The sequence below is a fragment of the Trichinella spiralis genome (assembly GCF_000181795.1).
Source record: "Trichinella spiralis strain ISS 195 chromosome Unknown Scfld5, whole genome shotgun sequence".
Lineage (NCBI taxonomy): Eukaryota > Metazoa > Nematoda > Enoplea > Trichinellida > Trichinellidae > Trichinella > Trichinella spiralis.
In genome coordinates this window covers 1123946-1137148 of record NW_003526944.1, presented here as the reverse complement: position 1 = coordinate 1137148, position 13203 = coordinate 1123946, and the positions used below count along the sequence as shown (strand labels likewise).

General features: G+C 34.9%; 3 protein-coding genes across 3 annotated transcripts; all 3 read left to right on the top strand.

Annotated features, from left to right (window-relative positions):
• Nucleotides 1-2053: 2053 nt before the first annotated feature.
• Tsp_03932 (protein lin-32) lies at nucleotides 2054-2689 on the top strand. Its single transcript, XM_003374695.1, has 2 exons — nucleotides 2054-2354; nucleotides 2481-2689. Exons 1-2 carry the CDS (start codon nucleotides 2054-2056, stop codon nucleotides 2687-2689), a joined length of 510 nt encoding a protein of 169 aa, XP_003374743.1.
• Nucleotides 2690-3031: 342 nt separating this feature from the next.
• Tsp_03931 (conserved hypothetical protein) lies at nucleotides 3032-3470 on the top strand. The gene is made up of 2 exons (XM_003374694.1): nucleotides 3032-3318; nucleotides 3359-3470. The coding sequence occupies exons 1-2, from the start codon at nucleotides 3032-3034 to the stop codon at nucleotides 3468-3470; spliced, it is 399 nt and encodes a 132-aa protein (XP_003374742.1).
• A 2296-nt stretch (nucleotides 3471-5766) lies between these two features.
• Tsp_03930 (putative ubiquitin carboxyl- hydrolase CYLD) lies at nucleotides 5767-10591 on the top strand. Its single transcript, XM_003374693.1, is given in 18 exon segments — nucleotides 5767-5862; nucleotides 5920-6107; nucleotides 6507-6651; nucleotides 6665-6884; nucleotides 7075-7134; nucleotides 7205-7373; nucleotides 7662-7751; nucleotides 7811-7972; nucleotides 8042-8177; nucleotides 8246-8351; nucleotides 8652-8767; nucleotides 8839-9040; nucleotides 9145-9318; nucleotides 9552-9629; nucleotides 9658-9723; nucleotides 9799-9912; nucleotides 9924-10097; nucleotides 10470-10591. The coding sequence occupies 18 exon segments, from the start codon at nucleotides 5767-5769 to the stop codon at nucleotides 10589-10591; spliced, it is 2418 nt and encodes an 805-aa protein (XP_003374741.1).
• The last annotated feature ends 2612 nt before the right edge of the window (nucleotides 10592-13203 follow it).

Genomic DNA, 13203 nt, shown 5'->3' with positions numbered 1-13203 from the left:
GCAGTGAAAATTATGCTGTACTCTCCGTTGCTGCATCTTCAATTGAATGAAATAAGATCTTAAGATGAAACTTATTATTTTTTATTTTCTTTTTTTAAATTTATGAACAATGTATGTAGTAGTATGATTTGAATTGGAAAATTATTACAGATTTTGTTATTTCATTGCATTTTATACTTATATTATTGTTGTCCAAATGCTTTTCTTGGCTGAATGACGTAACCTGTAAATTTGTCAAAAAAAAATTATAAATTACCAAATCTGAACACTAGGGATTTAGGGATAAAAAAATGTATTATTTTCGTTTTCATTCTGAAAACAATCGGCTTGAGGTATTTTTTCTCGATTGCTACGTATCGTTCTCTTGAGGGAACAGCTTGTCACCGGTAGAAAGCGACCTCAGAATACAGCACTGCTTACAAGTGTCCGAGGTCGAAGCTCAACTAGTACATCTGGTTAGCGAGACAGTGATTATCTTTTCTTTCAGTTTTTTTTATTTTTAATATTTCTAAAGAAAAATATAGGAAGTTATGACTTGGTTCAGATGAAGACATATTTAGCAGAGGTTTTTTGATCAAAATTTCAATAGTATTTTCGGTGTTTTGTTGCCAATTGTTAAAAGTGATTATTTGTTGGTTAGAAGGATAAAGGAAAACCACGCTTCTTAACTCGTTTGCAATTTATTTTAAAATAACTTTGCACCGGCAACGTTTATATTCCATCCTTGACCTGATTGAAGCACTCAATGTTTTGGTCTATCAAAAGCGACAATTGTGCGGTTGATTGTTGAGTTTTTACACACAACAACCTCTTTACATGTATCTTTGTAAAATATCTGATCAGATAAAAACATCTATGTTTCATATTACCTTTTTTATTAATATTTTTCCCAATTTCACAAATGTGCAGTGACAAATTTCACAGCTAACTAAGGAAGTATATTAAGCATGCGGAATGTTTTTAAGAATGAAAGAAAAAGCCTAAAGCCGCAGGGTGTGTGATTTTTGTTGATCCAGTTCTTTTGGCAGGAGGTTGACGAAAGTTTCAAATCAACTAACTGATCATCTTTAATTATATTGCTTCAACTCTGTGAAACACGCATTATCAATGAAACTGAAATGTTTGAAAAAATAATCTCGTGCATTTTAAACAACTTTATACGTTATTATTTCACATTGCGTATTTAGTACTTTTTTACTGACATTAAAAACAATACGCAATTATTTTTTGCATAATGAACAACTCGATGCTCATTTATTCTCAGATGATTTGTAATGATACAGGCATATTTGTCTCAGCGTTGTGATTTTAGTCTTTGTGTTAAATTTTTGCATGTAGTTGATTTTCTAATTTGCACAAAGCGATTTTCAACCGGCGTTACCGGAAGTGCAGTCATACACTCGCCCTCATTTATTTTCAAGGTTAAGATGATAAACTGAAGCTTTGTCAACGATAAATTTCATTTTAAACTTATGCTTGTTTTTCTTTCTCATTCACGATACTTACTTACTGTCAAAAAATAGTTATGCTTTTATAAGTTTCTTGGAAAAAGAGCATTTTTGTGCTTCTAATGATACATACAGCATATCAGAAGAGATTAGCAGTTGCAAAAGTTACGTAACTGAAGAAGACAGTGTTTTCACAAAATATCTATAAGCTGGTATTGGTTTTCGTTCTCTGCTTTTCAGTGTGAGGTTTACTGAGGAAGAAAAGCCAAAAAGCAATAGAGTTAGAGATGAAGGTGGAGAGGATGGGGAGAGAAAAAGTTGGTCATATCAGGATTTGCGGCGCAAGAGGTCGTCTAAGGCGTCAGACCGAACTGTCGAATTGCCACGCGTGGATTGCAATTATGCCGGTTTGTCAGGGCACGTTGATTGGTCAGAATTGGTTGTACAGTCTTGAGAAGCACCAGTGCGGTTGCAATCATTCATTAATGTTGTTTTTGTTGTTGTGTATCAGTGTAGCGTTTTGGTGGTAGTGGATGAAAATTGTTTATTAAGAGTTTTTTGTTTTCGTTACACGCTTCTTCACAGTTAAATACATTCTGCTCGAAATGGATACCACAAATTCTTACAGTCAAATGGTCAGCTGTGGTCAAGAACCATTTACGAACAGACAACAATTTACATATAGAACGGCATCAAACCGTTGGATGCCTTATGCAGTACCAACGGATCGCTTGCACGGCTATGTCGATGATGCAGCCAACCTCTCCTATCAAACTTTATATGGGTATGAATCACCCGGCGACTACAGTAACAGAGATTTTGTCAATCCAACATCAGTTTACAGTCAGCAACAGCAGTCTGTGATTTTTCAACAGAATGAAACTTATTCTACGAAATCGGCTGCATGTACATCATGGCTGAATAATACAACGACAGTTGAAAATGCTAATTCACAGAACAACGCCAGCAGCAGTAGCCGAAACAACACCAACAGCAACAGCAACAAACGAACCCTATCTCATATGCATGCAGCGGCTGGACAACCGGAAATGCGTCGGCGTCGTCTAGCAGCTAATGAAAGAGAACGACGTCGTATGAACAGCTTGAACGGTGCCTTTGACAATCTACGCAACGTGTTGCCCTCTATTGAATCTGGAAAAAATTTATCCAAAATTGAAACCTTGCTCATGGCCCAAGAATACATCCGAGTATTGCAGGAGTTGATCGGTTCCAACAAGTAAAGGCGACTGAAATTTTTTTCCTGAAATGAAAAATTCCTCAATTCCACCATATTATAATTCATCATTTCTGGTGATTTTTCAATTTTCTCATTTATTTGATAGCTAATTTTTGCTCTTGTCTCTTGCCATATAATTTTGCAAATTTCACCTTGTCCACGTTTGTTCATCAACATTTTTCTCTTATTTCTCTTCTTCATCTTTTGCACATTTGCATTTTTTCTTGCTGTACAAATAAACTAGCCGTCGGGAGTATTTTCAATGTATGGCATGCATGTGCACTTTTTTTGAGATGTATTTTTGATAGAGGCAGTAAATTGTCTACTAATAATTCATGCAAAAGTGATGCTCAATGGGCAGTTGGCAATTAGGCGGTACCAAAGTTGCGGTACGGTCAGCGAGACAAATATTTGCCCTGTGCACTCGACTAAGCAAATCACAGCGAGCGTGGATTTAGATTGCGTGGGCGAATACAAGCTAAAGAAGCGGCGGTGCGTGTTATTCGTAGATTGTCTTGGTCGGCTTTACGTGTTGCGCATAGGATACAATGAAATTGGCGCCACCCCTTTCGCCACTGTTAGCCTGCGGTCACCTGTAAATTGCCGGTCCTTTAATTGGCTTGTAGCCGGTCGGTAATTATTAACCAGAACTACAATTGGACTACATGATCAGGCTGGCGCCGAGGTCGGCACGTAACCCTACACCCCCCACGGTGCTTTCTAAAAAGAAAAAGGAAAAAAAACCAACACAAAAGCTCATCTACACCGGAACAATATTTGATTAGCTTCTTTTTCAACTACGGGCATGTTGTATTGTTTCTTTGATTGTATTAAGCGGAAACCGACTACTACGCTTTGATTATTGCTATTTCAGCTGACTATTGGTCAAGTATAAATTAAGAAATACTGCTTACAATGAAATATCTTCTTTTTCACAATAGTGTAACGGTAAATTATCAGACTGTGTGCGTTATCTATCTAAGCAACAGTGCCAGTATTGTATGTGTTCAGTGCAATTTGAAAATGGGAAAATTTGGGCATATTTCAAAGAAGCATTGCTTGCAAATTTACAATTTTTACAAAATAGCAACTACAATTTACTCTTCGTATGATAAATTAAAAAAGATGATGTAATTTTTTGACTTGTATTTATGTTTATTTGTTTGCTTTTTCAATATCAAATGCAGCAGTATTTATATTTTGTAAAAATAAATATTATCTACTGAATTATTGATCATATTCGACAAGTATTGATTTTCAACTACTGATAAAATTATATGTAAAGATTTTACAGTTTGATAATTTTCTCTGATTATCCTATGTCAGTCTTTCTATTTCACTGGTGCTTTCTCTTTTGACTTTTTCTTTTCAAGCATCAACTCTGCATTATTCTCGTTACTGACGTTATTTACTTATTTTGCCAAAATTTGCATTTGAATAATCATTAACATTGCGGCTTATTGACATTGCGGATGTAATTATTTGTCGTACATCGATCACTTCACTGTTCAATTTTCAAACTTATGACTCCACTATTTGGTAATTATTGTTAAATGTTACACTTTTTTCCTTCTTTCTTTTTTCATTTTAAAACAGTTTTCATATTTTTTCCTTTCTTTAGGTTTTCAATTTCTTAGATTTTAGCTGAAAAAATTTCAACGGTTCAGTTTTTAAAATAAACATTTGACAAAACTAAGCTTAATCAGCAAAAATAATTCAGAATACAGATTTGTTTTTAAAATGCGTTGTTAATTCTAATTTTATCTAAGCTAATTTTAATTTTATGGTCATTGATGATAATTTTGTAACTTTGACAATGTTTTTCATGTTTATGTGATGAAATTTTGATAAATGATACAAAAGGACAATTTTTTAAATTGTGAAATACAATTTTACGTGATATTGATAAAAAAATGTCATTCAACGAGACGGGCATGGGGATTTGATATTTTGTTGACGATTGGAAATGAAAAGCACAAATCGTCCTTTTGGCTAAAAATGACAGTTCACCTTCAGTCAGTGTCACGCACCTGGGCAAATTGTGCGGCAATTTTCCATGCTTGCCAGTCTCAGACTTTGATGGACGGCCGTCAAAAAGATGCAAAGCACCTGTGATCAAACCTCTACTACTTCTACTCTAGTTGGTGATGATTATTGGTAGAAAATTGTTCATAATTTTAAATTATGCAGTAATAATTATAATATTGTTTTGTTTTTGTTTTTGTTTTCCACTTTGTTTCTTTCCTATTTGCTTTTTCATTCTTTCTTTCACTTTCACTTATTTGCTGATGCCGATCCGATCAACGCGGGTCACGTCATTTTCGTCACACTGAACTGATACATACTGTCATCACTTATCGCCCTTTCTCCATGTCAGATAATGCTGATATGAAGTTACAAAAGATAAACACGGAGCCGAAACTTTTTGGACGGTTGTTGCTCATATTACAATAAAGCCGCTTGATTGTAATCAACAATACAGAAATAACATTTTTGACAATTTGATTGCAATGATACTAGAAAAAGTGAAAAGATGAAGAAAATGGGAGAAATGATAAAAATCAGTTATAAATCAAAAATGACTAATTAACTGAAAACAATGAAGCTGAAAATTAAAGGACAAAACTAATTTGTCCTCTCACAAACATTTCTTCTGCAGTTGGCTTCGTTCAGTAACAATAATATTTCGATTCATTATGATTCATTTTTCAGAGTAATTGTGATTTTAAGTCTACCATTATTATTTATTTTATTTCATTTTATGCACAAAAAACTGTTGATTTTCACCATGAAGTTAAACAAAAAGCTATGTAAATAGTAAATTAAAAAAGTGAATTGATAACAAGAAGATAGGCAATTATGATTTCTTAATGGAAGTTGTACAAATTCAAAGTGTAAAACATCTGAAAGATGGTTTTTTATTTTCAATTCTATATTATGAAAAATTAAAAAATTATACTTGAACATCATAATACCGTAATCATCCTGTTCATGACGTGTTCGACAATGTTTACTAATTAAAGAGAGAGCAATAGTAGCACGATATTGTTCTGCGACTGTTCGGCCGCTATTTTCTCTGCAATGACTGCACTGAATGATTCATCGTCAGCGTATATACTTTTGAAAACATGCAAAGGTAGAATTGCTTTGAGAAAAGGCAGATTTGAACAAGTTGAAGTAAACGAGCTGTGATTTTCGATTGAATATTTTGATGAATTTTGTTTATATTATAAGGTAGAACCGGGTTGTATTTTTGAATTGGATAATAGTGAGCACTGTTCCGTTGGGTCGCAGAAAATGAATTTGACGTTGAAAAGTCTGGATGTTCGAGGTCTGTTTATCGAATGTCCATCATATTACGTTGATGCGATGGCCAAACGTCACGCATGCCTACTATTAGCCTGCAGTGATTTTCAAGAACGGTAAATTTGAATGTTTTCCTTTTTCATAATGTTATTCTTTTCGAACAACAAAGTTCTCTTACAATTGTCATTTCTGTGTGTCTTTTTTGGATAGTAGTGATTATTTATTTTCCTGTTTTCAATTCGCTCTTTTCTAATGTGAATTGTTGAAAGTGGACAAAGGACATTTTTGGTAGGCGTTCCTCTTCTGCATACTCAGTATGAAAAGCTGCATGTAATAATGGAAAAGTGCAAATGTGTAGTAATTATGTTGAGAGGCGTTCAGTTAGAAGCTGGTTAGGTTAAAATAAAGTGTCTATTTTGTCTATTGCATGCAGCAGTTGCAGTTGTAGTTTACATTCGTTGATTTACCTGAACAGGTCATGGATGTAGTTCGCTAATTGATCATGCCTGAACTAGGCTGAAGCTGTACAGTGATTCGGAACAATTGGAGAAACTTCTGCGCGCAAAAGCCGGCGAACATGTCCGAGTGGCTATGAACGATGGCACTTACATTGCCGCCATTGTACATTCGGTGAAGCCCATCAAGTTGGACAGTCCGGCTGTTTATTTTGAAGTCGAACCGGTATGACGAAGTACGCGGATGTTGGCGGTGGTATCGATTTTACAAATTTGTTTCTATTCATCCACCTCAGGAAGGAAGTTTGAACGGCACTGCTTTTCCTTGCAACCGCTTCTTCGTCTCATTCGATCGTATCTCTTTGCCCGAACGTGTTATGCACACTCCTCCTGCTGCTGTTTCGGTTATGACGCATCCGGTACAACCTCACCGAGAAAGTGAGAATTTGATTTTTTTTTTTTGGTTTTTTTCTCTGCATTTTAAACTTTAAATCACAATCGATCACTGTTCGAAACAGATGCTTTTTGCAAGTACAGTAGAAGTTCATTTAGAAAATATTCCACTGTAAAATTTGTATATATTCTGATTTAACTATTTTCATCCATTCTATGCATGTATTACTTTCAGATAACAGAGTCCGTAGTGCTGATTTGGAATTGGAATTTGCTGAACTGTCCACTACGAAAGGTAATTTGTAATTTGTGAGTTAGTTAGTTGGAGAAAATGTTTTAAACAGTTTTTTCTTTATTTTTAACAGGATTTGGAAACTTAGACAGTGGGCACGTTGCTCACTACACGCCATGCCTTTGTTCGAACGATTTGGCTGTTTTAGTTGGAAAACCGAAAGGCATCCAAGGGCACAGTAATTCGTGTTACATGGATACCGCTTTGTTTTCAATGTTTTCTTGTTGCAACGCGTTTGACAGGTACTTGCTTTTGTATTTATTTTAAAATTGCTCAAAACAGGCAACTTTACATTTTCTGTCTTGGTATATTATGTCTTGCTATGCATAATAGTGATTATGTTCGTTTTTCACAAAATCACATTACTACCCAAGACTAGAGCAGTGGCCACAATGAAGCAGTTGAATTGATAGTTTCAACTGTGCCGAAGTGTTCCTACATTTAATTGCTAATTCAAATTTCTCATTTCAATGCACATTTTACAGTAGTTGCTTGAAATATGGTTGACGTTGTTTTCATCATTTTTCAAGCTATCTTTTGCACTGTCGGAAAGATATGGATGTTAAGCGTAAGCATATAGTTGATGTACTGCGTTGCGACATTGTTTACCCGTTGCGAAAGTGAGCAGTTTTGTTTGTGTTGTAAATATGCTTGTTGTTCAGTGATTTACTTTAAACAGGTATCAGTATGTGCGTGCCGACCGTGTGATGGAATTCCGGCGACTGATTACAGAAATTGCTCCTGACATGAAAGGATTCATGGAAGAGGAGAAAGATGTAGAAGAATTTCTCAATTTACTCTTTGGTCGTATATGTCAAGTGGAGCCGGACATTAAACTTTCGTAAGTATTTGTTATTGTTTCTTCCATTAAATCATTATCGATATGGAAAAAACATTTTATTCTTTTCAGATCTAATGAAAGTAGCTATTTATTCCAACTTATCTGCAGTGATCAGCAGCCGTCATCGCAAAGCTGCAAAACCGTAGTTAGCGTACAACAATTATTGGAGCAGAGTTTTTTTGATTTGAACATTTTATTAAAGAGGGTCTGTGAAAAAGGACTACTGTTTATAAGTATGTGTTGGCTTTATATATTTCGATTTTCATGCTTTAGATTCCCACTCGATTTATTCTCCAAATCCCTCGTTATGGTAAAGAACGTCTGTATCGTGGTGTTTTGCCGTCATTGCAGCTGGACATATCCAGCATTTTGCTTTGTCGTGAGTGATTTTTGATAATCATTTTCAATGTTTGACGACAGTTTTCAATACAACGTTTACAAGGTTTGAGCAGTATATATTGATAAGTTTGCAAAATGAATTTCTTACTTTCGAATTTGACAGCATACTACATTTTAATATTAACAGAAATTATTGTTGTAGAATGATTTTTTTTAATGATATAGTAGTATTTTTACTGTTATTATTAATGTAAATAGTATGATTTTTCTGAAAGCATTGTTTAACCAGTTTGTGAAGCGTATTTAATATTTTTTGGAACATTAAAATTTTATTTTTTAGATCCACACGTGTGCTGGAAATGTTCATCTTTAGCTGATTTACAATGTCTAGAATGTTATTTGACAGAAACTCATTGGTTAAATGAAACATTTTTTTGCTTCAACTGCTTTCGAGAGGTATTAGAGATTTATAGTTGAAGTAGAGAATATGCTTTTTGAATATTTTTTTCTCTCTTCTGGAAATATAGTTTCACTGTGCTCTGAAGAGCGAACAGGATCATGCTGTTGTCACGCTGCCCAGCATAGATGTTCGATCACCGCCTAGTCCTGTGATTTTACAGCTAGCTGCTGTATTATGCATCGAGAGTTCGCATTATGTTAGCTTTGTAAGAGTTGGGGACCGACCAGAATCGGATTGGATTTTTTTCGACAGCATGGCAGATAGAGAAGGTGATTTTTGTGAATAGATTCTGATGCTTTTTGTTTTTTACGTTTTCATATCCTATATCCAGTTAGTAATAGCTATTGTATTATTGTTAATATCTTCTGTACAGGAGAAGAAACTGGACACAACGTTCCAGAAGTTCGTCTTTGTCCTGACTTTAGCCGTTGGCTATCACCAGAAAATGTAGATCAGTTGCATCGCAGCACAATTGATTCCAATGTTTCTGCACCGTTTGAAAGGCTTATCACAGACTGTTATTTGTGCTTTTACTACTGGCCAGATGGTTTGTTGTATTCATGAAACATTTGCATTTAGCATTAATTTGTAATTAATGTTACCATTTATCATTTGCAAAAAATGAAATGAATAATGTATTTGAACTGTTATGTAAGTTTCATGATTTTGTGATGGATAATCAAGATTTTTAGATGTCATCAAAATAGTGTTTTTTATTTTTCACTCCCCATACGATCTGATGGTAAAATAAATTCAAAAAATACGAATCATACTATTCAGCTCGAGACTTCATGCGATCCAGTTGCTTGATGAGCGTTTCGACCAATGCTCTGTCTTCGCTTTTCGATTCTCCGTCTAGTCCAAGATTTTCCGCATATTCTTTGAGAACCTGTTGAATACTTTTCAAAAACAGCTGATGCAAGGCCAATAGCTTCATCGCTTGGTGTGCCAGGTTATTATCCCCTTTGACAAGTACCACAGAGAAAATGAAACCGATCGACTGTAATGTGAAAAGCCCATTTTCCAGCTTGTCAAAGTAAAGCTCGTTATCGTCAGTCAAACTGGTATGCGTTTTCTCGAAATCTCTCATACGCAACCAGTACTTCTTATGCAGCTCTGCGAGACGTTCCAATTTTTCGAAGTTGTTTTCAGAAAACTTTTTTATTACTCGCTCCTGTTGTGAAGAATCGCAATACTTTAACAAGGAGCTCAAAATTGAACAGACGTGCTCTTCGTGTTCTTCTATTGAAAAGTATTTACGCATGCTGCGACTCGGTGGATGCATGAACAATGGAAAAATTGTACCCAAGCCACCTACTTCGACAAGTTTGTTACAGTTTTCCTTCGAATCTGGACTCGTTGTCGCGTAATCCAATGTCTTCAATGCACATCCCCGAGCTATTTTGTATTCTCTAATGGATACTTTTGAATTATACAACTATCCATTTAAATAAATAAAATCTGAAGTACTTACCGAAGCATCATAAGCATCAGTTGAAAGCCTTCACCTTCTCGAAATCTGTGCTTATTTGGGACATAAAGCAGAGAAGCGCATAAACAGTTGAAAACGTTTAACATGTATTCTGTTTCGTACGAGCCGTAAGGATCTCGACGTTTATAGCCGGCGAGCTGTTCCAGCAAAATATCGATTCCATTGTTCTCATGTAAAACTTTTTTACATTCATCACTATTTTGCAGCAAAATTCCAAGCAATTCACTACAGTAGAGTTTGTTTTCGTCAAAAGGAATTTTCATTTTCAAACGATTCAGCAGCCATTGGCCATAGCCGCATTGAACTGCTACACCGGCCGTGTCGGTAGTCATGTCGATCATGTTCTCAAGCACAGCCATTGTAGAATGAACTCCAGCAGCTTCATCTGGATTATCTTCATTCAATCTTTTCAAATTTCTAAGCAAACATTGCGGCGCCTGAGCATCCATCAAAGCGTCAATCAAAATTTCAATAGCTGGATCGCTCAGTGATTCAGTTTCGATGTCGGTCATTTCCTAAAATAAATTTCATGTCTATAGTTAAGCAAGAAGAATAGAAAGAATATATTAAAATTCTGTATACGTAAAATAGATCAGTTACTGCAACAGCAATGTCGGAATTTGGATGCAATAGAAGCTGACACAGACTGGATACAGTGTTCAGGCGAGCAAGAACTGTATAGTATTGAGGTACAGTAGCCAAAGAATGAAGTTCTTGTATTGCTACGTTTAATTCCACTTCACTATCCATGAATTTAATCGGATCATCAGGGTATTTGATTCGCATTTCTTGATTTTTAGCTGCCATTTTTTCAAAATTTAAAATCAGTCGTCTCACAGAAGATTCATTTAGCGGTTCCAAATTTACGTCTTCAACAATTTCAGATGAATGGTCGAGACGCTGACGCTTGCTTTCTCCATTTTGTTCAGCTACATTACTACGCTTGCTAGTCGGTTTAATACTCTGCTTTAAGGAAAAAACAATATCAAAAGTTACATTTAAATCGTTGGTATGTTATTTCTTACCGACTGCAATATTTCATTGACGTTAATTGCAGACATAGTGTTTATCTAAAAGAACAAAATCAATTTTTACCGAAGAACGAAATGCATAACAATAAAGAGAAAAATTCTTCACAAGACATTCAGAAAAACGCAGCTAAACACAACATAATGAGGAAAGATTTAAAATGTAGCACTAAAGCGAAGAGATAAAACAGTTGCACAGTTTCTCAGGAATGAAGCGAACGTGAATATAAACTAATTTTCCACAAGAATTAAGGTACGTATTACTAAATCGTACACATTACAGATTAAAGTTATGCGCTTAAGGTGCAAACCATTGTTCAAACGGTTTCCTTATCACATTTGTATGCTGAGCAATTCTACAGTAAGCGTAATAATCAAGTTCGAATTACAGTACATTTTTGAAATCAATAAATTGCCTTTTTGCATTTTTCAATCACAGTTCAATTTTATTTTAAAGATATCAATGCTGAAGTAAATTATTTAATAAATTATATTTAGCACGATTTAAAAATTGTTTTTATAGGCATTTTAAAACTGGAGTTTTAACTAGGTAAATTTCGGATGAGCAAAACATTAACGAATCTTAATAACTGAATTGTTTATATTATTATGATTGTCACCACAATGATGGATGAATAATTCATTTTAATTTGTTACGAAGTATTGACTATTTATTGTTTATTGATCAGCATTTATTGCGAATAGTTTTTTCAAAAAATTCAACTACTTTTATTGCAATTTATTCCGTAGCCTGTTTCTTATGACATAACCTATTTCGTGTTTATTCTTTTGTTCTTGTTTTATTTTATTTTGTATTCTATTCTAATACAAATTTTCCATGGTAGAGAAAAATCAAAGTTTTGAGAAGCTGATTTGGTTAAAGTAAGTGATGTTCCATTGATAGTTTATAAGTTTTCAAATCAACGCCATACTAGCTCAGTGCCCTAATTCACGCTTAGTAAACACACGTCCATTTCCAGGTAACTTTATGATAATTTCACGATGAACACTGCCGATGGCATTCTACCGAAAGCATTATGTGCCATTCAAATCAGAAGTAATTTCCTATATGTAAAGCTGTTTTCATTATGAGCAGGCAATTGTTATATAATTATTTGCTGACGAATATTGGCCTAACTGCTGCTTTAGGTAATTTGCTCATTTTTGTTGCTTCACATTCACATATCCGTTGAGAATATTGGAATGCAGATACGATCAAACAACGACCATCAGTTGGACAGTTTCACGGATCTACGTTTGTTTCATTCCTCATCACCAGTATGCCATTTCTCAGGTAGGAAGTTTTACGTATATGCGGGTTTTTCTTTACCTTTTTTGTATCTTTCATATACTTTTCGCATACACACTGCGTCAATCATGGCCAGGTTTATCAATTCTAATAACAGTTCAGTTGCAACTTTTTCATTTCAAAATAAAACTTTCTCATCACGATATGGCTGCAGCATCAGCTGATACTTAACACTGGTCATTTGCTTTACAGGGCTGCTTCTGATTGACAGATCAAATTTGTTTTGCGCTAAATGTTACCTTCCACTTTAGACCGTTGATAATATCACTATTACACAGCACTTTCTTAAAACCAGTGCTGAAGAACCCTATGAGGTCACTTTATTAGGAAGAACGCGGATACATATAAATGCATTTCTTTCCCATCATTGAGAAAATACCTTCTTCACTATAACAGATGTACTTCCCAGATGTAAAATACTGATAAATAAAAAAACAACCTCTCAATCTTATGCGTGAGGATTGTGTGAAGGAAAGCAGTAGATATTCTAACAGCATTTACTTCTTTCATACGGGTGTTTGTTCTTCCTGCATTCTCCTCTTTCTTCTGCGACTACAACGTTGTGTTTTCTGATTGACGATGCTAATCAGTGTCCCTTTTAAA